The 27,309-nt window shown below is 40.5% G+C and overlaps 1 protein-coding gene across 11 annotated transcripts in view; it reads left to right on the top strand.

Annotated features, from left to right (window-relative positions):
• The window catches only part of DLG2 (discs large MAGUK scaffold protein 2), a 1,005,161-nt gene that overhangs the window by 5,917 nt on the left and 971,935 nt on the right, over positions 1-27,309 (top strand). For all 11 annotated transcript variants that reach the window (XM_085216429.1, XM_085216427.1, XM_085216435.1 and 8 more), the window contains exon 3: positions 9,653-9,784. In XM_085216429.1, coding sequence (XP_085072555.1) covers positions 9,653-9,784 — 132 coding nt within the window. The remainder of the gene's footprint in view (positions 1-9,652; positions 9,785-27,309) is intronic.

Raw genomic sequence — 27,309 nt, 5'->3', positions numbered from 1 at the left:
GAGCGCAGGGTAACCACACTGACCGACGTGGCTCAGTGAGATGATGCTCAGCCTCTCCTTTAAATTGTAGTGGGAGGAAAAAAAAAATCTCATTTTCTGAGGTCTTTATGAGAGCTGACATGTGTTCTGTGAGTGCTATAAATTAACAGCATTCATTATTTTTGTGGGGAAAAGTGATATAAATTGTTGTTTTGTTAGTCACTAGAATTGGAAGCGACCATACTGTTGATAGAGACAAGAGGCAGCTGTGCATCCTCTCCTCAGTTCCTGTTAAATGCATATTGCATTCAGTGGAAGCAATGCTGTCTTGCATGATAAACACTTTTTTTTTCCTTCTCAGCCTCCCTTTTTTCCTTCTGAATTTGTTCCACATGGCAAAGTTAGATGGGAGAGGGTGACCATGGGGGAAAAAGCTGAATTCGTACCTGGTTGCCAAATATGATATAAGAGAATTCATCCCAGAAATAACCAGGGCTACGTTGGAAGCTATTGGAAAGGGTCCAGAGGATGGCCACAAAGATGATCAGGGGACTGGGGCACCTCCCCTACGAAGACAGGCTGAGGGAGCTGGGCTTGTTCAGCCTGGAGAAAAGAAGGCTGTGGGGTGACCTTATTGCAGCCTTTCAGTACCTAAAGGGAGCCTACAAACAGGAGGGGAATCAACTCTTTGAAAGGGTTGATAACAGCAGGATAAGGGGAAATGGTTTTAAGTTGAGGGAGGGAAGTTCTTACCAAGAGAGTGGTGAGGTGCTGGAACAGCTGCCCAGAGAGGTTGTGGATGCCCCATCCCTGGAGGTGTTCAAGGCCAGGTTGGACTGGGGCCCTGGGCAGCCTGGTCTGGTATTAAATGTGGAGGTTGGTGGCCCTGCCTGCAGCAGGTGATCCTTGAGGTCCTTTCCAACCCAAGCCATTCTGTGATTCTATGACCTGATGGGTGACAACAGTACTAACCAACATCACTGCAGCATACTGGAGCAATTCCAGTCTCCTTTCAGCTGAGTTCTTGGTGTTGTGCACTATGCTTTTGCACTTGCAGATAGATGCATGCTAAGCTGTGCTTTAAACAAAAAGTAAAAATCCCACCACAAGTAACCCAAACAGATTTACAGATGTAATTGCCAAACGTTCTGAATGTAGTTTCCTGTTGTTGCCCAGAGGGGATGTGTTTTGTTCATCAGATCAGAGTCTCTACTCTGATACAGAGGTTCTGGGTAAATGTGAGCTCCTTCTCAGAGATATGAGATAAATCTACTGTGTATTTTGGTAATAAATAAAAGCACAATGTCATTCCATTCTGCTCCACTTTATGTCAGTGCTACTGGATTAGATCTGAATTTTCTTAATTCCACATTGTTTTCTTTCATGTGAAACAATAATTCTGTTGTATGAGTTTCGAAGTAATTTATTCTGGAACAACTCCTTTCTGTTTGCTTTCTGCCTCATTCCAGTTCTCACATTTATGTTAATTTTGATTTTGAATGTTCTTTTAAAGCAAAAATGTACACAGCAGCTGCGTGGTGTAACTCCTGATTTTCACTCTTACAACTATGCATCAAGGTCCACTTGTCTTGTGTATGACATACAACTACATTGTAAACCCTGCAAGCAAGGCTCTTGAATTTTTTTCTGTGGCTTTATTGGGCCACAGAAAGTGAAGTTGCCTTTATTTTACTGCATAAATAAGAGGTTTTCATTAGGTGTTACATCATTTTGAGGGTGTGTGGCCTCGTTTTCATTCTGTCTTCATATTTGCATCATTGATTTTTATACTTAGATTCGAACACTGTGACACTTGAAAGGCAGACATAAGAAGCTCAGGTGAAGCTAATTACACTTGTTGGGTTTTTCTAATTCTAGAATAGTTTCAGGGCTCCAGAACCTGTTCATTTTAGAAGCTGAGAGACTAACAATCTGCCTAGCCAGGACAAGAAATGTGAGAAAACATCACCCACAAACATGCCCCACATTACCTTCAATGTAGCTAGGAAAAAAAGAGCTCACTTGGAAATAGGAATGGCCCCAATGGAATCAGCAGCTGACAACAGCAGCTAAACCCTTCAGCTGCCCTATCAGCTGCTGAACTGTTCTGCAGTCCCTAAAAAGAAGTGACCTAGTAGACACCAGGTCCCAGAACGAGTCAATGGTGAGGAATAAGTGGACTCTTCCTTGTTATAAAGATAAAATGGTGATACAGAGAACAAACAGATTATGCACTAATTATTAAATTTTGTAGAGTTGATTGTAGTTTTACAGGAAGAGGTGAGTAGGGGAGGGGTGTCTGTGGGGTTACAGGGTAAGCTATTTCCATCTGCTCAGATGGAGCTTGGGGCACTAGGAATGCAGCTTTGGTTGCAAGGTGCTTTTCCTTCAGCAGAAGTACTGGAGAAAAATCTGGTTTTAAGGTGAGCCAATCCCTACCTGATCTTTATATAGTTATCCTGTTCCTCGTGTAAGTACATTTAATCAAGTTTAAGGGACTATATTTAAAACTTAAAAAAAAAAAAAAAAAAATGAAGGTAGTGGTTAAACAGAACAGATGTATGGTTATGTGTTGTAAAACCAAGCGTGAAGATACTCAGACAGCAAGCTTTCATTACAGCTAATCAGCACTGAAAACTGAATTTGTTCTTAAAGACCCATAAAGGCTGATTCTTATTGAACATGATAAAAAAAACAAACAAACACAAAAGGAACTCAAGCATTCTTTTATTGCATTTATGTTCGTGCTGTGTTTCATACAGCTGACAGTCCTGTTCAGCTTCGCCCACCAGTCTGTGTTTTGTGGCATTACTCGATCTTCAGTCAGGGTTTATAAACTGTGCCTTAGGAGAAATTTAATTCCAGAAGAGAGAATAAAAGGCTTTGGAAATGTAAACCATGTACCAAATTTGCAAGGACTAGAACTGGTTAGCCTGGAAAGGAGACTGAGCAGGGGAGGGATGTGACAAGTCACACTGCGTAGAACAGGCTATAAAGGGAGCGACGGTTTGTTTTCTGCATTGGCATCTGGAGGACAAGAAGGAGGTTGTCCTAAATTATAATAAAAAAGATGCTATATAAAAAAGATTATATAGCAAAAAATAAAAATAAATAAATATATATGTGTCAGTTGCATCTTTAAGTGCTGAAATTAGCTGCAGTGGACTTTGCAGGAGGTTAGCAGTAAAGTTAGGTCCTGCCCAGCAGGGAGGTAGATAGAAAAGCCCTAATGGGGCTCCTCCAGACTCTGCCTATCTGCAATTTCCATTTCTCAGAGCATCCAGCTGACAGATCGCAGTGTAATTCCTGCCCTTCTCAGCAATCTCACTTGCAGAGCGTTTAGCCCTGCTCTTTGCATCATTTTCACAAATCAATATTCTGGGAGAAAAGGCTGCTGTGCAATTTCTGCCATCTGATTGCTGCCTTTTGCTCTGACTGTTTGGAACACGGAGAGCTGCAGGAACACAACTGCATGTTAACACAGCTCGGTGCAGAGCTCCTGACCTCCTTCGAGTCCAATCTCACTTGGTGTTTGGATGTTTTAGCATAGCTGTGTGTGCAATGTTGCTCTGTTCTGTAAAATGTGCTGTTGTACTTGCACAGCAATTCTTGGTGAAAATCTGAGCCATTTCTTGGCTGCTAAAAGCATCGAGGGCTGAAATGATACCTCTTCACAACTAACCTGCTCCTAAATTTATGTTTTGCAGGAAGACAGAGAATTCACAAAGGCTAAGGTTAATTTCAGAAGGTTACGCTTCTTTATACATTTAATGGAGAGTGATTGGTTTCTCAGTAGGGTGACTCAGAGCAAAAACTTAACTTTACACCTCATTCCTTGAGAGGAAGTCTCTCTGCTGACTCACATTTAATCTTCATAGCCCTGTGGCAGCCACCCCTGGCTGCTCCTCTGCTTCCTAGAAGCTGAAACCACTGCAATAAGCCTGCCTGGTAATGACTTGAGTAATTAGCCCCCCTTTTTCTGTCCCCCTGGTTCCCTTAGCAGGACAGTAGATGAGGTTACTTGCCATGCATGCTCCCAAGAACTGTTATTTTTAACCCCTTTACTTGTTTGTTGGGAGTGCTCAGCACACTTGGTGATAGTATATTTTTCAGATACATCATATCTTATGTTTCCTTGAGGTTGCATAACCCATATGGTGTCTTTCCCCGAGGATTTATTAAAGCCCTGTTGCAGCTATGAAGGCCCGGAGCTGCTGAAGGATTTCTAGTTTGTACAGAGCCATCTATTCCCTGTCTGCTGTCCCTCTGCTCAATCTGATAGATTTTTTTTTGCATCTCGTTTATGTATGTATATGTATTAATATAATTATTGCCATTTCTATACTAATTCTCAAGGCTTTTGCAGCATTATAACCTGCAATTTGAATTTGAAAATGCAGTCTCCTTTGGGGGTTCTGAAGCCCAGGCCTGTGTACAGACCATGGTGTTCTAATAGGATTCATTCCTTTGTGTTTGCTGTTGTGTGTGGAGATGAAGAAAGGTAAATGAGTGGCTGATGGCTGGGGCTTGGATCAGACCCAGGGATGTCTAGAACTTATAGAAAATATTGCATGCCTTCCCTCTGATCTATGAGAACTCATTTCAAAATGTTGAGGTCTCCAGAGCACAGGATCAAATTGAGATCTCAAAATGACAGAGATAAGGGCATAGTGTTTGCTCAGACCTCTGGCTGTTCTGTCAGTGCTCATCTAAAGTAAGGTTTGGATTCCAAAATAGAAGAAGTTTTGGAGACCCTTTTCATTTAAAGTTATTGAAGTTCACTGTGAATATTTCCTTGCACTCTTTCTCAGTGCTCTGATTACATTTCTCACTTCTATTTTGGCTGCTGCCTTTTTCCTCCCCCATTTTTCATGCCTTTTCCAGCTTTACTGCCCTACATTTTCCCAATTCTGATTCCCCAAAGACTGGAAAGAGTCTCTTGAAATATGTTAGCATGTTTTTTTTGTTTTTTTTTTTAAGTCACCTATGCTAAGGACTTTGCAAATCAGAAGTAATTAAAATCCCTTTTTGGAAAGGTAGTGGACACAATTAAAAATGAAAAATTGAAGTTTATTTTATCAACTCAGCAAGGGTTAGATCTCAACTCGTCTTCAACAGCTCTCACTGAGGAAATAATAATAATGTTTAATTATTTTAAGTCAACACTGATGTACCCCAAAATCTTGTAGTTCATAGAGTCATAAAGTCACTAAATATTCTGAGGTGGAAGGGATCTATGAGGAGTCCAACTACTGGCTCCATACAAGGCTGGCCAAAATTCAACTCTTTGAAAGGATAGTTAATAGCAGGACTAGGGGAAATGGTTTTAAGTTGAGGGAGGGGAGATCTAGGTTGGATGTCAGGGGGAAATTCTTTACTAGGAGAGAGGTGAGGTGCTGGAACAGCTGCCCAGAGAGGTTTTGGAATTCCCATCCCTGGAGGTGTTCAAGGCCTGATTGGATGGGGCCCTGGGCAGCCTGGTCTAGTGTTAAATGTGGAGGTTGGTGGCCCTGCATGTGGCAGGGGGTTGGAGCTTCATGATCCTTGAGGTCCCTTCCAACCCTGGCCATTCTATGATTCTATAGTTCAGCCCATATTTGATGCTAATAAGGGCAAAGAAATGCAAATGTGATACTAAACTTACTGAGAAACTATCTGAGGTTCTGAGCAAATCTGGTGCTCTCTGGGTGTCGGTGGTCACTTGACACTGCCTTGTGACGCAGAGTGCTTTTTACCATCTGACTGCAATCTCTTGCATGCACAAGGCCGAATTTTCCAGTTCCTACTAAGTTTGGCATCGTATTTGCTCTTATTTTCTCTCAATTTTTTAAACTGTCTTGTTTCATAGCAGGAATTAGAAGGCAGCAGCAGCTCTCAGGAGGTTTGCGGGTATTCAAAGTACAGCAGTTTTTCTAAAATAATGATTGGTGTTGGCTGGTATGCTGTCGTTATGGTTTTGTGGTGGCCAGGAGGACATACAGGGGATTGAAAGTAGGAGCATAACAATATTTCTTTGAATTCTGGGGGGCTTCTGTCTTCTCTTTTTTAGATCATCATTGCTCAGCATACGCTGGTTTGCGTTTTGAGAGTGGAGCTTCTCAACAACTGGTTCTGTATCAGTTTTCTCTTTCTCATGTAGCTTCAATTAATCCTGTTAATCAAATATTTTCCAATTTAATTAGTGGAATTCATAGTTATTCCTAAATTAGCTTCAGAAAGAGGTGGGGCTTTTCAGCCTGGGAGACCTGAGAGCAGCCTTTTTGTATCTGAAGAGATACTGTAAAAAAGAATGGAGCAGACTGTAGAAGGGTGTGTGGTGGTAGGACAAGAGGAAAAGGTTTGAAACTAAAAGAGAGGAGATTCAGATTGGACATAAGGAAGAGGGTTGCTACAGTAAGGGTGATGGTGAGGCACTGGAACGTGTTGCCCAAAGAGGTGGTGGATCCCCCATCCCCAGAGTCACTCAAGGTCAGGTTGGATGGGGCTCTGAGCACCTGATGGAGCTGTGGGTGTCCCTGTTCATTGCAAGGGAGCTGCGTCAGGGGAGGGATAGGTGGGGGTCAGGAAAAGGTTCTGCCCCACAGGGCAGTGGGCATGAAAGAGATTGCCCAGGGCAGTGGGCATGGCCCCGAGCTGCCAGAGCTCAGGGAGCATCTGGACACCACTATCAGACATTGGGTTTGGATTTAGGGTTGTCCTGTGCTGAGCTTGGAGTCAGACTCGATGGCCCTTGTGGGTCCCTTCCAACTGAGGATGCTCCGTGATTCTGTGCCAGGCATTTCTAAACACACCGTAGAGCTTGTTCCTTTGTGGTGCTGCAACTGTGGGATTGGTCATACAATATAAAGTAAAGTACTTTTATAATAATGATTCTGATCTCACAGCATTTGTGTGCTTTTTTTGCTGAGCAGCTGTACGAGTGTCCTCACAAACACACTAGCAATGTACACCTGCATCATGCAAGCACGTAACTCAGTATTGGTGTACAAAATTCCATTAAGATTTCCAGTCCCCTAGACACTAATTTATCCAAAAGTGGAGTGCACACCTGTTACAAACTGAAACTCAGTTTTTTCTGTATCTCCTTGCCTGTATGGACTTTCAGTGGTTCTAAAATCAAGCTGTAAATAGCAAGAACATGGCAAAAATCCTGAATCAAACCAGAAGATAAAGGAAATGTCTAATTCCAGGTAGTGATTAGCATTGTATGTGGCATGCAGATCTCAGATATGGACCCTGAGGCATAGCTAAGGTAGAATTGATTGTAGTGATGGTAAGATAGAATTGATTGTAGTGATGTATCACTACATCAAAGTAAATGATAAAGAAAATTAATTACAGAATTTCCTTTCTTGCTTTTAATTTGTAACTGTGACATTCAGTCTTTCATATTAGCTTGCAATTTAAGAGCAGTGCTTTAAGAAACAACTTTCTGCTGGTGAGAAGTTAATTTCCTGATGCATAATACACCTTGCTCTATACCTATTTTCATGTAAGGCTTCATTTCTTGCTGGCAATATCCTTGGAAAACTTCTTTGTACATTACGCTGAAGCTACACTTTGTTCATGTATTAACTTGGGTTGCATTGGGTTGAATGTGCAAGTCCAGAAGACAGGATAGGGCACACTGTTCTGAGTTCAGTGAAAAGTATGATGCCATTGAGGTTTTTGAAGCAAAAGTAGCTGAGCTTGTATGTAGAATTAATTCTGGGATATCCCAACCATACACCACTTGGACCAGAACTTTGTTTTGGGGCCATGCTTTTGATTTGATAGTGCCTGACCAGTAGGTAGGTCTGGTTTGGCAGATTGTTAAAAGGCAATTTTGCTTTCTGCTCCTTGCAGTGGTTCTGCTTATGAATGGTTTTTGTGTGTTGCTTCCTCCACTCCAAAAGCTCCAGCCTGGCAAGGACTGTTTGTAGTGCAGCACCCTGGGGAGAAAGCAGTCGTGCACAAAGGCTTTTTCTAGCCTAGGGAGAATTGATATCCTTTGTGTGTTGTAATCAGTAGGAAAAACAATTTTTGAGGGTGATTCATGGAGGGATCCAAGCCCAGATATTCTGAACTGGCCTTTAAAAGAGCTGATTTTTCTCTGTACATTGTACGTAGGCCCTAAGCTCAATGACTGCTTTAGGTTAAAGCCTGGAAGTTGCCAAACCCTTTCCTCCCTCATGACAGCTCTTGGAAGAAGTGGTCGCTCTAGGTGGGATTGCAGCAGAGATCTGTGAGCTCCTTGCAGTAGGAGTGCCTACACTGCTACAGAATGTTCCCTTATCAGACATATGGGATGCGTGCATATATATTTATATGCTATCATAATTAAATATATGTACTTAATTCCCATTCCTTTTTCTTCATTGTGTTTTTCTCTGATAAAATGCTTGTGATCAGACAGATTACTATGAGGTGAGAGAAAAGAAATTACATATTCCTAAACATCAATCATTCATTAAATGTTTTCCCTTTTCCAACTGGAGAATGATATCAGCTCACAGAATAGAAGTTATGTCTCTTCCCATACTGTGAACTCATTCAACTATCACACCACAAGGCCCACACTACAAGGATCCCATTCACGATCCTTGGCAAAGATGATCAATTTTTATGTAAAGAAAAAGAAGTTTGCTTTCAGATATTTAGAAAAAAAAAGCATTGATAAGAAAAATCTATTTTGCCTTTTCAAGCATTTTGTCAGAACTTCATTGAGTTTAATCTAGTTCAAGAGTCAGCATGTATCCAATAATTAAGCCTATGAAGAATTTTATGATAAGAAATTTATATTGAGGCAATTGTTTCATTATAATCATTCATTTTCATTTCTTTAACTGCTTGGGAATCTCACTGCACACTTGGTAGCAGTAGAATTACAAAAGTGTGTGCAAACATCTCAGTGTCACTTACAGGTATGTGGATATTTCTGCTTAGGATGAATGAAGGAAAGGTGAAGTCTAATTCTAAGTCTAATTTCCAGTACTTTGTTGTATAGATAAAATGATGATGTTTGGATTTCATACAATTTTGTGACACTCATGCTCTTGGCAAACGGCTATACAAAAACAGGAGCAGCAAGAAGAGAGCTCTGTTTTCCTGGGCTCCTACAGAAGGCAGGATTGCTACACTGGAGCCAACACATGAATGCAAGTCTGCTATCAAAGTCTCATTTTTAACCAAAGAGGTAGATAGCAATTATATGTATTGAGGGAACAAAAATAGCCCTCTTGGACACCTGCCTTTCAGATACGCATTTGCTATTCAGAGAACAAAGAAGCTGAATGCTTCAGATGCCAAGCGAAGATTTTCATGTCTTCTCTGAATATGTTTTAAGGCCAGCTTTCCTGAACAAATATCCATAATGGTTATTGCCTATAATTATGTAGCTTCTGCAACTTGCAATTTGGTTCAAAACCCATAACTTCCAGCTGGTTTTGGATAAATGAAAGTAAAACACTTGTAGACATTATTCAAAAGATATGCAGTAATCTTCTTGTTTTAGTGTTGGGTTATTCTCTCCATTTTGCTTATGTTGTAATGCTCATTGCATGCACCTTATGCAAAACTATTTGATGTTAATATTCCTTACGTGTGTGAACAATGCCTTTAGAAATGGTGTCACTATCTGGGCATTTAGATACTTCCCTGAGTGAATAAAAACTTTTTACTTGTTCATTTTCAGACACTGACCGAGCTCTAGTGCTGCTGGAAGAATATTGTAAAAAACTGAGGAAGCCAGAAGAGCAACAACTGAAAAAAGCCATCAGGAAGGTGATGGGCATCTTTAAGAGCAGCTTGTTTCAGGCACTTCTAGGTAGGTACTAATATTTAATGCTACATATGCACTCTTGTAGGACAGACCTAGGTCAGACATTGTAACTTCGCTCTTATCATGCATTATTTGATTTGTGTTTACAAGGCAACGTTGAGATGAGATGATCCCCACCCACAGAGGTGCTCTGTGAGGAAACTCACTGTCCTGATATTTAAAAGGTATCACCTTATTAATTGTAAAGGAAAGTGCAACAAAAACTTGATGCAAGATCGGGCATTGAATGGTTATTCCTAAACCTTGCCACTTCTCTTCGTTTAATGGAAACCCTGAACAAGGGTATGACAGAATTGTTCATGCTAACTTGAATATGTAGATGCATCTCCACACAGGTAAATGGATACAGTTCCATAGATTTTGCTGGTGCAAAATGTCATCTAAAATCTTTGTGTCTTTTGCATTATGTTTTTATGAGAAGTGTCAGCCAGAGAAGCTCAGAAATTAGTGAAGAAAATGGCTCAAGGACACAGTGAAGCTTTGACTGAATGTTCCCATCCATGACAATGTTTGAATAGACAAGTTGGTGTATCACTTAGATTTGTTCCATTTATTTGAGAGTCACAGAATCACAGAATGGCCGGGGTTGGAAGGGACCTCAAGGATCATGAATCTCCAATCCCCTGCCACATGCAGAGCCACCAACCTCCACATTTAATACTAGACCAGGCTGCCCAGGGCCCCATCCAGTCTGGCCTTGAACACCTCAAAGGATGGGGGATCCACAATCTCGGGCAGCTGTTCCTACACCTCACCACTCTCGTAGTGAAGAACTTAAGAGTCCCTCTTTCACCTTATAAATGACAACTTATGTTCAAATGGAGCACGTGGTGTGTTGGAGATTTATGGAAAATAACTTCCTGGAGTTACAATATATAAAATAATGCGTTCATGGTCATGAACTTACTCATGTGGCTGTAGCCCCTTTTGTCCCTTCTCCATGAGTGCATGTGCTGCCAGTTGTGGCATGTGGTGACAATAGCTGTGTCATCCTTGCTCTGCCTCTCTCTTCCCTGTTACTCACATTGCACTGTCTCCTCAGTTTTTCATTTCTTCTCAAAAATGTGTAATTTTTGTGCAGATTTAGTAGAAGGGAGCATTTCTTAATATAAATGACAGCTGTTGAACCACATATATCTTCAAGTTCTGGTTGTTTGAATCCAGAGTTTGAATCCACCTGTGCATGTTGCAGAGCTACAAAGTGCAGCAGTTAGGGAAAAAATTGGTTATACATCATAAAAGTAGAAGCACATCAATATCATGCTGTATCTGTGAAGATGAAGAGGTCTGGGAAGACTTACATTAAGGTTGAATATAAAGACCAAAGAAAATATTTTTATTGCCATTATAACTGATTGAGGAATATGGTATGGAAGTGAGCCATAATTTTAATTGTAGGCCCTTGGATGTCTTTTCCTTGTCCTCAAACGCTTGTTGTATAAAAGATTTGTGAATTGCAAAACATGTTTTCTCATGATTACATTTGGTTTGCTATTTGGTTGGTCTAGATTCTGGAATAACACGAAAGAGTGACCTCTCATTATTTTAAGTGTGAATGATGAATATTGTTACACAATCAGTAATGATGTTGTTGCATAATCTCTCTTTAAAAAAACCCACAACATTTCCATTACATCTATTTTAGCTTCCTGTCATAGTTTCTTCCATTCATCTCTGAATCAGACAATACAGAGATATACTGAAAGCAAAGCTCTTGGTCTCATTTTAATTTCTCTATGACTAAAGTACATTTGCTTTTATATTTACAGAATGTCTTGACAGTGTCCATTTTTGAGTTTCTAATCATAATTAGATATAATTTTCAGAATTTGATTTTTCAACACTTTCCAAAATTTGATCTCGTTATATAATGGTCAAATGTCTGATTTTATTGGGAATTCATTTTGATTATTTAGGCTGTAATTGTTACCAAAAAAACACACGTTATTTTTTTACACAAATGTAAACTTGGATGCATAATGCCCAATCCTACCAGCCATAAAGTCAGTATTATTTCAAGTTCTCAATTCAGTTCTTGTAGGTCTTGCAGCTTCAGTAGAATTTGATTCCTTTACAAACAAATTCAGCTATTGTAACATCCCTGCCCTTTACACCTGTGTTCAACTCTGGTTAGTTTCCAAAATTCTTTAAAAATCTGTAGGATATCTTTGACTATTACAAGAACTAATAAAGAGGAATAAATAGAGCTAAAGGTAGTTTTCAAATCTGAGCATCTACGTTGGTGTGTTGTCTGCTTCCTTTTGTTCTGAGATTTATGCCTGTGTGATTTGATTCTACCAGCCATGTTTGAACTTGGGCTCTTGTTGTGCATCTGATTTTTTTTTTTTTTTTTTAAGTCTTCCATGCATTTAAGAAATACCAGTTACTGGCTTTATGAGTAACATGAGAAAAGTAAGGACTCAATATTTTTTCTGAACACATTCCACACATGGATGAAGTGACAGCAAAGATGGAAGTAAAATGTCTGTAAGTGTTATACAAAAGGATTATTGATGGACTGTCCTTTTGCATTTTAATTTGGGTTCAAAGCATCTCCTTCTCCCTTAAGGCTGTTCTTGTTGCTGGACTTCTTGTTAGCATTGCTGAGTTACAGCTGAATTAGTTGCCAAAAGGCACATTTTCAAAGCGACATGTGGAACTGCAGTCTTTGGAGCCCTGTTATACTCAAGTGGCCCCAACACAATTCTTTGAAAATCTGGTCAATCCAAATTGTTTTTACCAAAAAGATTGTACTAATCCTTCTATGCATGGCAAGAAGAGGAGTTAAAGAATTGTGGCTACTCTGAGCTCATAAGGATTTTGGCTTTTTAGCTACAAAGCGTCAAATTCACGAGATCCTCTCAGTTTGTAGCATGTTTTGCTGTGATGGGAACATTTATTTTTTCAGAAGTAACCCTCTAAGGAAAAGGAAATGAGACCTGCAGAAATTCCAATGTTTTATTTGTTAGGATTGTCTCTTAATGGGGCATCTTGAAGCCCCAGAGATAGGAGAGAGGAAAACTGGGGAAGAGAGTAATAACGAACATCTGGACGTGTCAAAACTACAAAACATTTTTTTTTTTCCACTTCTGTTCTTTATGAAGAAAACATGGTTTAGTATAATGGATTTCTAAAATCCTCTGCTATATATATATGCCTAGTCTTCATTTCATTAAGAAAAGTGCATCATTTGATAGCTTGGAAGGCTGTTCTGTGAAATGGGAATGGATGAAAGAGGGTTATGTCAGAGTTGGGTTTTTGGGGGCTTGGTTTGTTTTGTTGTGTTTTGTTTTGTGTTTTTTTTTCTTTTTTTTTTTTCTGGATACATCTCTATAAAACATCATTTTGTTTCTAGCAGGAATTAAAGTGCCACAAATAGCTGTAATCATCTTAGGCAGTATTAGGTACAAACTAATCTCGATAGGTTTTTCTAAAATTCGGATAAACCCAATCTGTAGAGGATGACGTATTTCCTGAGGACTTTTAAACCAAGTCTTAGTTTTTTTTTCTTCTCATGCTTGCATAACTTTGCCAGAATTTTAAATTGGGCAAATTTTCAAATGCAATCTAAATCATCCTTTTTTCTTTTTCTTTTTTTTTTTTTATAGTATTTGCCATTTCTGCAAATTAATATGAATGTTATAAAACTGCCTGTGTTAGAAGTTGCTGTAGTAAACACTACTGAAAGGATTACATAATTCACTGATCATCTGTGACACAGCCTGTATTTAGAGACTTAGGATATAATTTCATAGTTTTAGTAAGCAGGTTTTTTTAGACTCTTTACCCATGCAGCTCACCTTTAAATAAGCCTTGTTATAATGATCTATATTAAAAGAGAAATTTTTTGTGTATGTTTAGTGGCAGTGTAACTTAGCAATCATTGGTATCCAAATTCCATGAATCTGCATCTTGTGATCCTCTGCATTACAAACAGGATATACATAAGGGGACATAAAATATAGATTTATTACTTTAAGAGACCCTAAGCAAGTGCCAGTTTGTTTTAATTGTTTCAGGATGTTTTAAACTAGTAAGATACATATCAATTAAAAATTGCAATAGCCATTGATGAAGACAAACATTAGGACAGTGAGTGTGAAGAAGACAGAGCGTGGTTTCCACTGGTTTCACTTTAGTTTGATTGACTTCAGTATTGAAGAAGCTGTGTGCTGTGGTTGAAACTCACTTAGGACATTTATTGGAGGTGTCTTCTTTGTAGGTTATCCATTAACTTTATTCCCTCTCTAGGGAAACATTAAGACAACCCATTCTATTGACTGGGATAACTCTTTTCATGCTTAATGTAAAAATTCTACCGGTCTTTCTCAATCTGCAGAAAGAACCATGTCTCAGCACTTACTGCTGTGTTGATGTTTTAGGGACATAAAAGGTGTTACATGAACTGTTATACTGGGACAGTATCTGGTCCTACCTGCCAGGCTTGCTCTCAGTAGATGTTTTTACCTTGCTCACGTGTTCAGCATATTTAGATACTTACACTGCTCTTGAATGTAAGGTCACTGATCCCATATGTCATTGTTCTTGAGACTTAATCCCAGTGAGCTGGTTTGGGGTCATATCAAGCCATATCAACTCATGTAATGACTCTGAATTCCTGAGGAGTTAATCCAGCCCAGCCAAACCTGCATCTGGCCCAGGGACGTCAGGCAATTCTCTTTCCAAGGGCCTGAATCCAGCATTCACTAAGGCAATAGAAAAACTCCCACTGACTTTGCCTGCCTTGGATCACGCTTTGGAGCGTTTCCTCCAGAGATTTATATTCAGATCTTTCCTGATTGAGAAATAAAGATTCTTCTGTAGCTGTATCTAAAAATAATGTAACTCTCTCAGACTATTACAAATGTTGAGGAACACAAAATACGTGCACAAACCCTTCACTGTCACATTTGAGAAGCACTCTAATGACATCTTTGACAATGGGGAAGCCTGTTATTACTCCTCACAGAGTCCTACTTCTCCCAAACTGGCATCTTTCTTTGTTGCAGCATGAATTAGAACAGAACAGAAATTTAAATTCAAGAGCAGCTTTTGTTTTGCCTGAAGACAGCTGCAGCTGCTTTTATTCTTGAAATCCAATTCTCTTAGTAAGCAAATTTCTTCTCTCTCTCTGAAGAGCTAAAAGTAGCAGCACTAGATCTTCAGGTTGATTTGAAGAATTATGATCTTTTTCTTATGAGCTGGGGTTGACCTCAGTCAGCTGATGGGACCAACTCTTGTGGTTCTCCAGCAAAATTCTGGTAACACGTGTGAATTATCTGTTCCAAAAAATGGCAGATCTAATGTACTCAGTTTCCTATCTGTTCTGTCCCAATGCTATTTCTCATCCGTTAGCAGTGAAATTTCCCCTGAAGTATCTTCATTTCTTTCCTGGTTCTCCCCACCCTTGCTGAGTCTTTTGTGGAGTTGAGGCTTCACTTGCACCAAATGGCAGTGGCATTGAGAAGAGAGTTTGAAGTCAGTAGGTGAAAACTGGCAGACAGACATCACATTGCTACGGGGAAATCAGACTAAAGATATCCAGAGATCAGAGTTTTACTTGAGGTCTGAAATGTTGTTCATAGAATCACTAAGGTTTCAAAGTCCAATAAGATTGTCTAGTCCAGCCATTAACCCATGCCTATGACAGTTGTAAATCATGTCACTCAGTGCAACATCTACCCTTTGCCTGAACACCTCCAGGGTTGGTGACTCCATCACCTCCCTGGCCAGCCTGTGTGGACAACTTTCCATTCTTTCTGAGAAGAAATTTTCCCTAAAATCAAACCTGAGGCTTTACAAATTGTGAAGAAGGAGCTGATACTTGAGGAGGATGCTCCATGGTTTCTCCTTGGCTTCCTTTCCCACAAAGGTTGGACCTGTTGATTTTTTGAGGTCCCTTCTGACCTGAGTTGTTCTATTATTCTATAAATATTTACGTATTTATAGAATGTTTTATTTATTTATTTTTTTGTTTTGTTTTTCCCTGTGGGACTTGCAGAGTGTTACTGATAGAGATGAGGAGCAACCAGAGCCAAGGCATGGTGCTTGCTGTTCTTGCTAGCCAACGTAGAGACAGAAATAGTCCAGAGAGAATCTTCCCCAATAACAAGTCCTTAATATTGAAGTAATTATGTGTGAATATGCATTTTGGAAGATGTGGGAATCCTGTATAGATACCTCAAATTGATTTTTTGCTTGACAGACTCTAAGTATTAAAAGATTGTGAATTACTTGGCAAGACCTGAACCCAAAAGTGAAGTTCTGATATCTCTTGTGGGAATCTTGACTGGAATCTCGTCCTTACTGCTGACTTTTTCTTTAAGGAACTGAACAAAAACTTCGGATTTAAATGCTGATGTACTCCAAAAAATTCAGCATCCCAGCCCAGGTCTGTATTTTGACTCTCAGCCTATCTGTGTACAGGAAGAAACTGATTACAGCACTGATACAACCTAGGTAATACATAATCACTTGTAATCCTAATGCAACCCTCTGCTCATGTTTTGCTGCCTTTTAACCAAAGAATGATAGCATTTATATCTCAGCCAAGGAATTCAGGAGCTTTGTGGACTTTTCTCATTTCAAATGCAAAACCATTTGTAAGATGAGTCTTTAATGTGAGCAATGTGATAATTACTGAGCTTGTTAGTTTTCGATATCCAGCAAGAAATAAAAGCTGTTTTTGTTCCTGTAGTGCTTTTTTTATTTTTTCTATTTTTAAACGTGTCCTGGCTATATGGATTGCATGTGTACTTAGAATTAATAAAATGCAGCTGCAGCAGCTGTTGCTGCATGGCTGCTGTCCCAGTGTGGAGCTTGTCTTTTTCTTTGCATTAAGTAGGAATTGCCCTTTACTATTGGTTTGTGGTGCAAACGAGAGACAAATTATTAAGAGATGCATTTAGATAATCTGGTTTTATTATGAATAATTTATTCTTTCTTTCAAACTGTAGGAATATGAAGGGATAATGAGAGATGACGATTTTTTCTTACGTTAAATAAAGAGTGGATTTTTATCTTACTAATGTAGTTCGTTCATCTACTAATAAAATGGAAGGAAATAATCTGGGGCAGGCTGTTCCATCTGTAATCCTGGTGTTTACTTTTGTCAGTAGAGCTCCTCTCTAATGTTTTGGTCTCTGGAGTAATTTTAGGCTAGACTATGGTGTCATTTTTATTAGTTTTTATTATATACAACTTTTTAAGAAGCTGCAAGGTAATTTTAGAATCATAAAGAGATTTTAGCCTTGAAGAGTGGTATACCTCACATAGTCATTAAAGTTGTCTTAAGCGAGCCAAGTTTGTTGCCCAGTGCCAGTGCTGTGACTTATGGGATTCCAAGACTCTGGTTTTCTTAACCTTGTCTATGAGAAGCTTCAGTGTCATGTAAGTCAATGAAAAGCTCTGATTTAAGTGAATTAAGGTATTTAAATGCAGTTGAGATGAGGCACTGAGTAGTAAGATGCATAGACTTTAACTTCCCTGACATATGCTGGGAGTACAGCACAGCACAGAAGAAGCAGTCAAGAGGTTTCTGGAATGCATAGAGGATAACTTCCTGATGCAGCTGGTCAGAGAGCCCACGAGGGGAACTGCCCCACTAGACCTGCTGTTCACAAACAGGGAAGGTCTGGTGGGAGATGTGGAGGTTGGAGGCTGTCTTGGACAGAGTGACCATGAAATGATAGATTTCTCGATTCATGGTGGAGCCTGGAGGGGGAATAGTAAAACTGCTACCTTGGACTTCAGGAGGGCGGACTTTGAATTGTTCAAGAGATTAATAGGGGGAGTCCCCTGGCATCCAGTCTTAGCGAGTAAAGGGGTCCAAGAGAGCTGGTTGCTCTTCAAGAAGGAAGTCTTAAGGGCGCAGGAGCAGGCAGTCCCCCTGAGCTGCAAAATGAGCTGGCGGGGAAGAAGACCGGTGTGGATGAATAGGGAGCTATTCTTGAGGCTCCGGGAAAAAAAGAGAATCTACCGCCTGTGGAAAGAGGGACTGGCAACTCAGAATGAATACAAGGAAGTCGTTAGGATGTGTAGAGGTGAAATCAGAAAGGCAAAAGCCCAGCTTGAATTTAACCTGGCTGCTGGGGTGAAAAGGAATAAGAAACTCTTTTATAAATACATTAACAGTAAGAGGAGGACAAAGGAGAATATCCACTCTTTGCTGGATGAGGCTGGGAATGTGACCACTGAGGATAAGGAAAAGGCGGAGGTTCTGAATGCCTTCTTTACGTCTGTCTTTAAAAGTCAACCAGTTATCCTCAGGATACTCCTCTCTCTGACCTGGTAATCTTGGCTGGGGAGCACACTAACCCCCCTGTGATTCTGGAAGAAACAGTCAGAGACCTACTACTCCAACTGGACTGCCACAAGTCTATGGGGCCAGATGAGATCCACCCGAGAGTGCTGAGGGAACTGGTGGCGGTGATAGCCGAGCCGCTTTCCATCATCTATCAGCGCTCCTTGTTGACTGGTGAGGTCCCAGAAGACTGGAGGCTTGCCAATGTGACTCCCATTTACAAGAAAGGTCGTAAGGAGGATCCGGGGAACTACAGGCCTGTTAGCCTGACCTCGGTGCCAGGGAAGGTTATGGAGCAGATTGTCTTGAGGGAGATCATGCGGCATGTGCGGGATGACCGGGGGATCAGGCCTAGCCAGCATGGGTTCATGAAGGGCAGGTCCTGTTTGACCAACCTGATCTCCTTCTATGATCTAGTGACCCATCTGGTGGATGTGGGAAAGGCTGTTGATGTGGTCTACCTAGACTTCAGCAAAGCCTTTGACACTGTCTCCCACAGTATTCTCTTGCAGAAGCTGGCAGCCTGCAGCTTGGATGGGTACACTCTCTTGGCTGGGTAAGGAGCTGGCTGGAGGCCGGCTCAGAGAGTGGTGGTGAATGGAGTTAAGTCCAGTTGGCGACTGGTCATGAGTGGTGTTCCCCAGGGGTCAGTGCTGGGGCCTGTCCTCTTCAGTATCTTTATTGATGACCTGGATGAGGGCATCGAGTGTGCAGTCTGTAAATTCGCAGATGACACCAAATTGGCTGGAAGTGTGGATCTGCCTGGGGGTAGCGAGGCCATACAGAGGGATCTGAACAGGCTGGAGAGCTGAGCTGAAGCCAACGGGATGAGGTTCAACAAGACCAAATGCTGGATCCTGCACTTCGGCTACAACAACCCCAGGCAACGCTACAGGCTTGGGGCGGTGTGGCTAGAGGACTGCGTAGAGGAAATGGACCTGGGGGTATTGATTGATGCTCGGCTGAACATGAGCCGACAGTGTGCCCAGGTGGCCAAGAAGGCCAGTGGCATCCTGGCTTGCATCAGAAACTGTTGCCAGCAGGAGCAGAGAAGTGATTGTTCCCCCTGCTCAGCACTAGTGAGGCTGCACCTTGAGTACTTGTCCAGTTTTTGGGCCCCTCACTGCAAGAAAGACATTGAGGCCCTGGAACGTGTTCAAAGGAGGGCAACAAAGCTGGTGAGGGGTCTGGAACACAGGCCATATGAGGAGAGGCTGAAGGAACTGGGAGTGTTCAGCCTGGAGAAGAGGAGGCTCAGGGGAGACCTCATTGCTCTCTATAACTTCCTGAAGGGAGGTTGTAGTGAGCTGGGGGTCGGCCTCTTCTCTCGTGTCATTACTGATAGGACCAGAGGGAATGGTTTCAAGCTGCGGCAGGGGAGATTCAAGCTGGACATTAGGAAGTATTACTTTTCAGAAAGGGTGGTCAGGCACTGGAATTGACTGCCCAGGTAGGTGGTGGAGTCGCCGACCCTGGGGGTGTTCAAGGAAAGACTGGATGTTGTGTTGAGGGACATGGTTTAGTGGGAGCTATTGGTAATAGGTGAACGGTTGGACTGGATGATCTTTTAGGTCTTTTCCAACCTTGGTGATTCTATGATTCTATGATTAAATTAGTATATGTTTAATATTTTATACATATATTCTTATATATACATACATAAAGGTACATATAAGATATATATATACATATACATTCACACATACTACACACATATGTAGTAACTGACACCTGTGGATATCGTATCTCTCTGAAACTTCTACTTTAGTTTGCTCAGGTATGGTTCCATACTTTGGGGATTTGGGGAATATTAAAATATGTTTTGACAAGAAATACTGCAAAGTGTGTTCTTCATTCCTATTGGTGGGAGATGGATGGTTGGATTAGATGATCTCAGAGGTCTTTTCCAACCTTAATGATTCTATGAAAGGTAGCATCTGTTATCCTGGTTCAGTCTCTCTATATACAGTGTGATACTTACTGTTTTTTCTTCTTTTTTTCCTTCAAGAATTCAGCTTTGTTTAGTGCATAGACAAGGTAGTGCTCAGTTTTTGAGCCAGCATTTAATTCATTGCTTTCACATCATTATTTGCTGTCCTGTATAGATGGTACTGAAGCCCTGAGAAAAAGAAAGAAAAACATCTACTTATTTTAGAAGCCTGACTGGAGTTGTTCAATATGTTTATACAATGCTTCGTATGTCTGGCCCCAGCTCCACCTGCAAGGAGTATCATTATTCCAGCAATACTGTTCTGATGTCTGAGTTTGGGCACTTTAAACAGGAAGATCATATGATGGGTGATTGTTATGGAAAAAAAATAGAATGTGTGACTTCTCCATCATCACCGAGACTCTCTGCAACAGTCAGAGGTAGAATCTAATTCTCCAGGGTAGCATTTAATGCTCTTAAGCAAAAGAACCTTCAAGAAATCTTCTTATCCTTCTCAGCCATTCAGCCCCTGTGACAAATGGTGCTAAGGATGATCAGACAGAAATCCCCAAGGCGGGGCTATTTGGTATATTGAATGAGTATGTTGAATTTATATCGTGGTTTGAGAACAAAGAGAAAAACAGGATGAGATCATATACTTAAATTTTATTTGTAACCCTTCTTACTTTGGAGAGTTATCTCCACAACCACATCAGTGTTTTGAAGCTAACTTTACGTTCTAATTTCCTAGACTTTAAGATTGTAAATACTTCACAGATTCCATCATGGGTTTATCAATAACGCAAAACTTCCTTATGGAGTTATTTTTATTCTCTGTTGTTGAATTGTTAAAACTGCAACTTCATACTCACTTTTCTTTAACCTCTATCTAAAATACAAGACTGCTCTGTTTTTATTTTTATTCTCCTCATTGGTTCATACCCAACCTGCCTTCAGAGGATTTATTTTCTAATGAGTTTTGGTAAGGTAGACTGTGATTCTCATGTCAGCTTAAGCTTTTTTTCCCTTGTAAGCAAACTCTGTTTTAAATTTTGTAAACACAATTTTGAAAGAAATGAATACACTTGGAAAAAAGCAAATTTTCTCTCTTTAGAAAGTTGTCAAAACCTTTCTCTAAAGTTTAGAGTGACATCTTGTGGTAACACTGATTTCAAATGTACTTATCTGTTGGTGTTATTTTGTCCACAGAAAGCATTGCTTTTTCCTTTCAAAATGTTATAGATTACTTAACAGAAAGCTGTAATGACTTTTGAGTATCACCAGGCCTCCTGTGAGATCAGAGAAAACATAGTCGAAAGGTGTAAGGGGTCTTATATGTACGCTTTTCAATAATGTTTATCCCATTAATACTCATGAGTTCCCAGTGACATGAACTACAATTGAAGATTTTTTATAATGCTCTTCTGACTTTTTGGAATTGCTCAAAAGAAGTTTCACTAAAACACACAGATGGGAGTAACATCTTTTAGCAACATTCTTTGTGTTAGTTCAGTAGCTATCCAAGTAGCAACAGCCTCATAATACTGATCTTCCTAATTCCAAGGCAATAGAAAATGCGTAGAAGAGCAAATACTGATAAAGATCAGCAGGCCTTTTCTGCTGAATTAGAAAATTTGCTTAGTTTTAGGCAAACATAAATATTCAGGAAATTAGCATGGAGAATTTGCTAATGGAGAAACAAAGAAATCCATTTAAGATCCGTACTGCATACTGATGTATCAGGTGCTGTAAATCACATAATTACATTATTCTAGGGGCTGGAAGGTACCTCTGGGAACCATTGAGCTCAACCTCCTGCTAAAGCAGGTTTCCTACAGTAGGTTACACCAGAAAGTGTCCAGGAGGGTTTTGAATATTTCCAGAGAAGGCCCCTATCTGGGTAGCCTGTTACAGTGCTCTGTCACCCTCACAGTAAAGGGTCCTCATGTTTGTATAGAACTTTCCGTGTTCCATTTTGTGCCCATTACCCCTTGTTCTGTCACTGGGCACCACCAAAAGGCCCATCCTCTTGACACCCAACCTCTAGGTATTTGTAAGTGTTGATAAGATCCCCCTCAGTCTTCTCTTCTCCAGGCTGAAGAGTCCCCATTCTCTCAGCTTTTCGGGCACCTCAATATAGAAAGAACATTGAGGTGTGGAGCAGGTCCAAAGAAGGGCAAAAAGGCTTGTGAAGGGCTTGGATAATGTGCCATATGAGGAGAGACTGAAGGATCTGGGCCGTTTAGTCTGGGGAAAAGGAGGCTGAGGGGAAACCTTATTGCTCTCTTCCAGTATCTGAAAGATGCTTATAGCGAGAGCAGGGTTGGTCTCTTCTCACTGGTGACAGGAGACAGGACGAGTGGAAATGGCCTCAAGTTGTGTGAGGGTAAGTTTAGGTTGGATATCAGGAAAAAGTTCTTTACAGAAAGGGTTGTGAAGCACTGGAATAGGCTGCCCAGGGAGGTGGTTGAGTCACCATGCCTGGATGTGTTTAAAAACCGTTTAGATGTGGTGCTCAGGACATGATTTAGCAGAGGGTTGTTAGAGTTACGGTAGTATGGTTAGGTTGTGGTTGGACTCGATGATCTTTAAGATCTTTTCCAACCTGAGCAATTCTATGATTCTATGATCATCTTTGTGGCCCTCAGCTGGACTCTTTCCAGCAGTTCCCTGTCTTTCTTGAACAGAAGAGCCCAGATCTAGACACAATACTCCAGATGTGGCCTCACCAGAACAGAGTAGAGGGAAAGGATCACCTCCCTCAACCTGTTGGCCACACTCTTTCACACATTCCAGGGTACCATTGTCCTTCTTGGCCACAAGGACACACTGCTGGCTCATGGCCAATCTGTTGTACACCAGAATATCCAGATCCTTCTCTGAAAAGCTCCTCTCCAGCAGCTTAGCCCCTAACCTGTACTGATGCATGTGGTTATTACTCCCCAGATTTAGGATTCTGCACTTGCCCTTGTTGAACCTCATCATGTTCCTCCCTTCCCACCTCTCCAGTCTGTCCAGTTGAATGACAGCATAGCCTTCTGCTGTGTCAGCTATTCCTCCCAGTTTTGTGTCATTAGCAGACTTACTGTGGGTGGACTCTACCCCCTCATCCAGATAATTGATGAAGATGTTGAACAAGAGTGGACATAGTTCTGATCACTGGGGAACACCGCTAATTACAGGACTTCAACTAGGCTCTATGCTGCTGATCACAACCCTCTGAACTCTGCCAGTCAGCCACTTCTCAATACATCTCACTACCAACTCATCCATCCCTCACTCCCTAAGCTTCTTCTTGGGCCATTCATTAATGTAAAGTGGAAACCCCTTTACTCCATTGCACATATCTAATAACGCGGTCCCAGTTCTGCCATCAAAGGCTGTCAGTATGGGAGGCTTGCTTCAGAAGAGGGTTCTGTGTTTGTGTAGTTTAGTTTTTTTGGAGGCATTTTGATCACAGGAGACTGCCAGTGCTGGGCAAAGGATTCATATGATGTGCTGGCTAAGTTAAAGATTTTTAGCTTTATGGTAAAGCAGACAAGGAACATTAGGCCTAGGAAGTTCAAACCGATGACCATCTGGTGACCTAATTTATTAATTTGATGGAAAAATGAAGGCACAATATTTTCAATTAAGATGAACATTTGGTTTGCCAGCCAGAATTGTTTTTGATTAATAACTAAGCACAAGTTAAGCTGTTAATATAATCCTGATACTGAAATTGAAAGCACTGATGTAGATTTGGTGTAAAACTAAGCAAATAATCTGGATAGCCTGTCAGAATAGACCAGCTGGTAAATTCCTCAAATATAGTTTGGTAAGATCTAATAGAAATTGTATGTGAAGTAGACAAAGTGCATAAAGGACATTCTTATTAGAATGATTCTCTGGAGATATCTGGCAAAAATACCTATTACATTTCCTTATCTATTTCAAAAAAGAGCATTGAAAGAGTGAAGAAATTTGAAGGTAAATTTAGCTACTAAAATTATGCTTATCTTGTTTTGGTTTGGTTTTTGGGTGGTTTTGAGTCACATGTAGGCTATCCACGTTGATATAACCACCAAGAGAAATGGGACAGAAACCCTGAGCTAGATGGTGACTGTTGCTCCTGAGTGCAGTGTGAAATGTGTTGAGAATAATGTATCAACAGTTTGACAGTGTTGACAGGGCCTCACTACCCTCCAAGTAAATAATTTCTTCTTTTTATCTTATCTAAAACTACTCTCTTTTAGGATAAAGCCATTACCCCATATCCTCTTTCAGCAGTACAAAGCCAAAATCTTATATTGCTGTGATCACTTAAGTCCCCTCACTCATTTTGTCAGAATAAAAGCAAGATTCTGGCAATACTGGCCTGGATTTTGTTCTCATATTGCTCTTTGCAACTCAGAGGTGACAAGCTGTCTGCAAAATCCTCCTGTCTTATTAAAAGCCATAGCAAATTTAAATTTAAAGGAGAGATGGCTGAAGGAGAACTAAGTCTTCCACAAAGTTTGGGGGCTGTTGCTTTAAGTAATCACTTTCTACCTTTGTAAATCCCTCTTGGGTTTCTTTTGGATTAACTTTTCCTTACTTCTTCTCTAAAACCCTTGTTTAATATTCATGTGTGTTGCTAAACAGCTGCTGCATCCCACTCAAAAATGGAAAGAGGGAATGCATTCCAGCAGCAAATGAAGATACTTAAATATATCCCTTTCCTACTTCAAAGCAGCAGTATGGGAGTTAATTAATATTTATCAAATGCAGTGAAATCCTTGGATAAGAGTTACTGTTGTTGTGCATAGTATTATTTGTTTATTTAAAGCTCTTTTCCCTGGCCATTTTGACCAGTTATTAAGTGCACTTGAGAGGAATCACACAGAACTTGTTATAACACTGTCTTGATTTTTCTTCTCATCTTTGAATAATCAGGACAGACTTTCCAAAAGTATAATATTTGCAGGTGTAGGTGCTCTACTTAACCTGAGAAAAACACTCTTCACCTAATTAGTTGCATGCACTGTATTTTTGCAATAGTTGACAGTATGAAAAAGTGGGGTTATCACAATGCAATATGGAGAAACTGTTAAATTTTATTACATTTTATGTTCAGTATTAAGTAATTATTAGAAAGTCTACATCTTTTGCTTGTCATGTAATCATAGCAAGATGTTTATGAATGGGAACTCCAGCTGTTTTTCTGTTTGGAATGTAATTAGATGAGGAATTAAAAGGCCCTTTTATACTGCTAATTTTTTCCCCATAACACAGAATATATACAGCATTCTAAAATGGATATGTTAGATTAGGTCAGTGTGAGAGATGTAGATGATCTCCAGAGGAGTGCCTCTCTCTCTATCTTGTAGAGTACAGTTTCACAGCCCACAGATACTACTATCCCCATTTCATCAAAAAGAGGCTTTAGGCGTCTTTGTGGATCGTGGTCCCTAACCCAGAATCTGGTGATATTTCAGTGCCTCCATTTTTACCACTAAGTAGCTTCTAGCATGTGTGTTTGGTAAAAATGAGGCAACTAATGTCCATGCCTAAACAGCACAGCAGCCCCCAGGGAGTTCTATATGTCTGTCATGTCCTTTAGCACTGCTGGGACTTTCTGTTCACAGACAGCAAAACCCAGCTGGTCTGAACAAAGGCTTCAGTGACTGACCGAAGATCTCATAGGAGCTTTTGACTGAAAGAGAAGTGCAGCTGAGGAATCCAAACCTTACATCATATGAGATCACCCAATACTAGGCTGTCAGGCTCAAGTGAAAATGGAAAGCTTTGTCTGAATTCATTCTCTTGAAGAGAATTCAGAGGCAGTTATGGTCTTATTCTTTTTAAGTTTTGTTATCTACACTGTGATGAGTGGGATAGGATGTCTACCTAGAGCAGGAGTAGAAAAGAGAAAATGGAGGCTGGCAATTAGAAATTGAAAGATAAGAAATTAGGTGAAGAGGATAAGCTATTATTAGTGTAGAAATCTTTAATAAATATGTATATTTACACTGTTATAAATGGCTCTTTTTACAAACCTGGTGATTATTCTCAGTTTGGACAAATGTATATCTGTCTATGGTGGAGCTGCCACCGATGCGACTTTTTATTGTCAGTCTTGCTTTGGGTGATACTTGCTTATAATGTGAAATATGAATGATTGTGATTGTATAAAACAGCTTCATGGACTCTGAGACAACAGAATAAACACACAGCAACACAATATTTTAATGGGAATACAAAATAAAAAACTGATACGCTACTAAAAGTTTACAGAACTTGCTACTATCCTAATCATCTTTGAGTGAGGGTCCATCGATTTTGTTTAATTACATATTCTCTGAGCTAGCCTATGAGCAAAGCTCAGATGACTTGTACCAGTTGTATATTACTCACAGACTGAAAGAAGCTGCACAATGAGATTCAGTCCACATAATTTGCACCTTAGTTGATTCAGCCTTGGGGATGAGCCCTCCAAATATGATGGTCTGACTCTCCATAGGAAAGAGGTGGTCTCAATGAAAGTAGGGTTTACCTGAGCTTAGGTGATTTAGCTTAGCTATGCTGTGCTAAGAACTAAGGCAAAGCACAGCAATAACAACAACAAACATAAAATGAGTGAAAAAAAGACTGCAGCTGTTATTTGCTTATAAAAGATCTATTTTTAGGTGGAGCTGACATTGTTTCTCAGATATGCTATATCCTGTGTCCTACCACAACAGACACTGCTATAGTCTGTCTCCTTCTCTTTTATAGCCCTTCTTTCAGTCACTTTAGAATCATAGATTCACTAAGGTTGGAAAAAACACCTAGTCCAATCACCCACCTACCACTAGTATTTCCCCATTAAGCCATGTCCCTTAGTACAACACCTAAACATTTCTTGAACACCTCCAGGGATGATGATTCTACCACACCCCTGGCAGCCCATTCCAGTGCCTATCCACTCTCTTGGAGAAGAAATTTTTCCTAATATCCAACCTCAACATTCTCTGGAACAACTTGAGGCCGATCCCTCTAGTCCTATTGCTAGTTATGTGGGAGAAGAGGTCGACTCCCACCTCACCACAACCTCCTTTCAAGTAGTTGTAGAGAGCTATAAGATCTCTCCTGAGCCTCCTCTTCTCTAGACTGAACAATCCCATTTCCCTCAGCTGCTCCCTGTTAAACTTGTGCTCCAGACCCCTCACAGCTTTGTTGCCCTTCTCTGGACACGTTCCAGGGCCTCAATGTTTTTCTTGCAGTGAGGGGCCCAAAACTGAACACAGTATTCGAGATGCAGCCTCACCAGAGCAGAGT

The sequence above is a fragment of the Meleagris gallopavo genome, chromosome 1 (assembly GCF_905368555.1).
Source record: "Meleagris gallopavo chromosome 1, MGAL_WU_HG_1.1, whole genome shotgun sequence".
NCBI classification, from domain to species: Eukaryota; Metazoa; Chordata; class Aves; order Galliformes; family Phasianidae; genus Meleagris; species Meleagris gallopavo.
The sequence above is the reverse complement of the archived record's forward strand: the minus strand, read 5'-3'. Positions and strand labels throughout refer to the sequence as shown.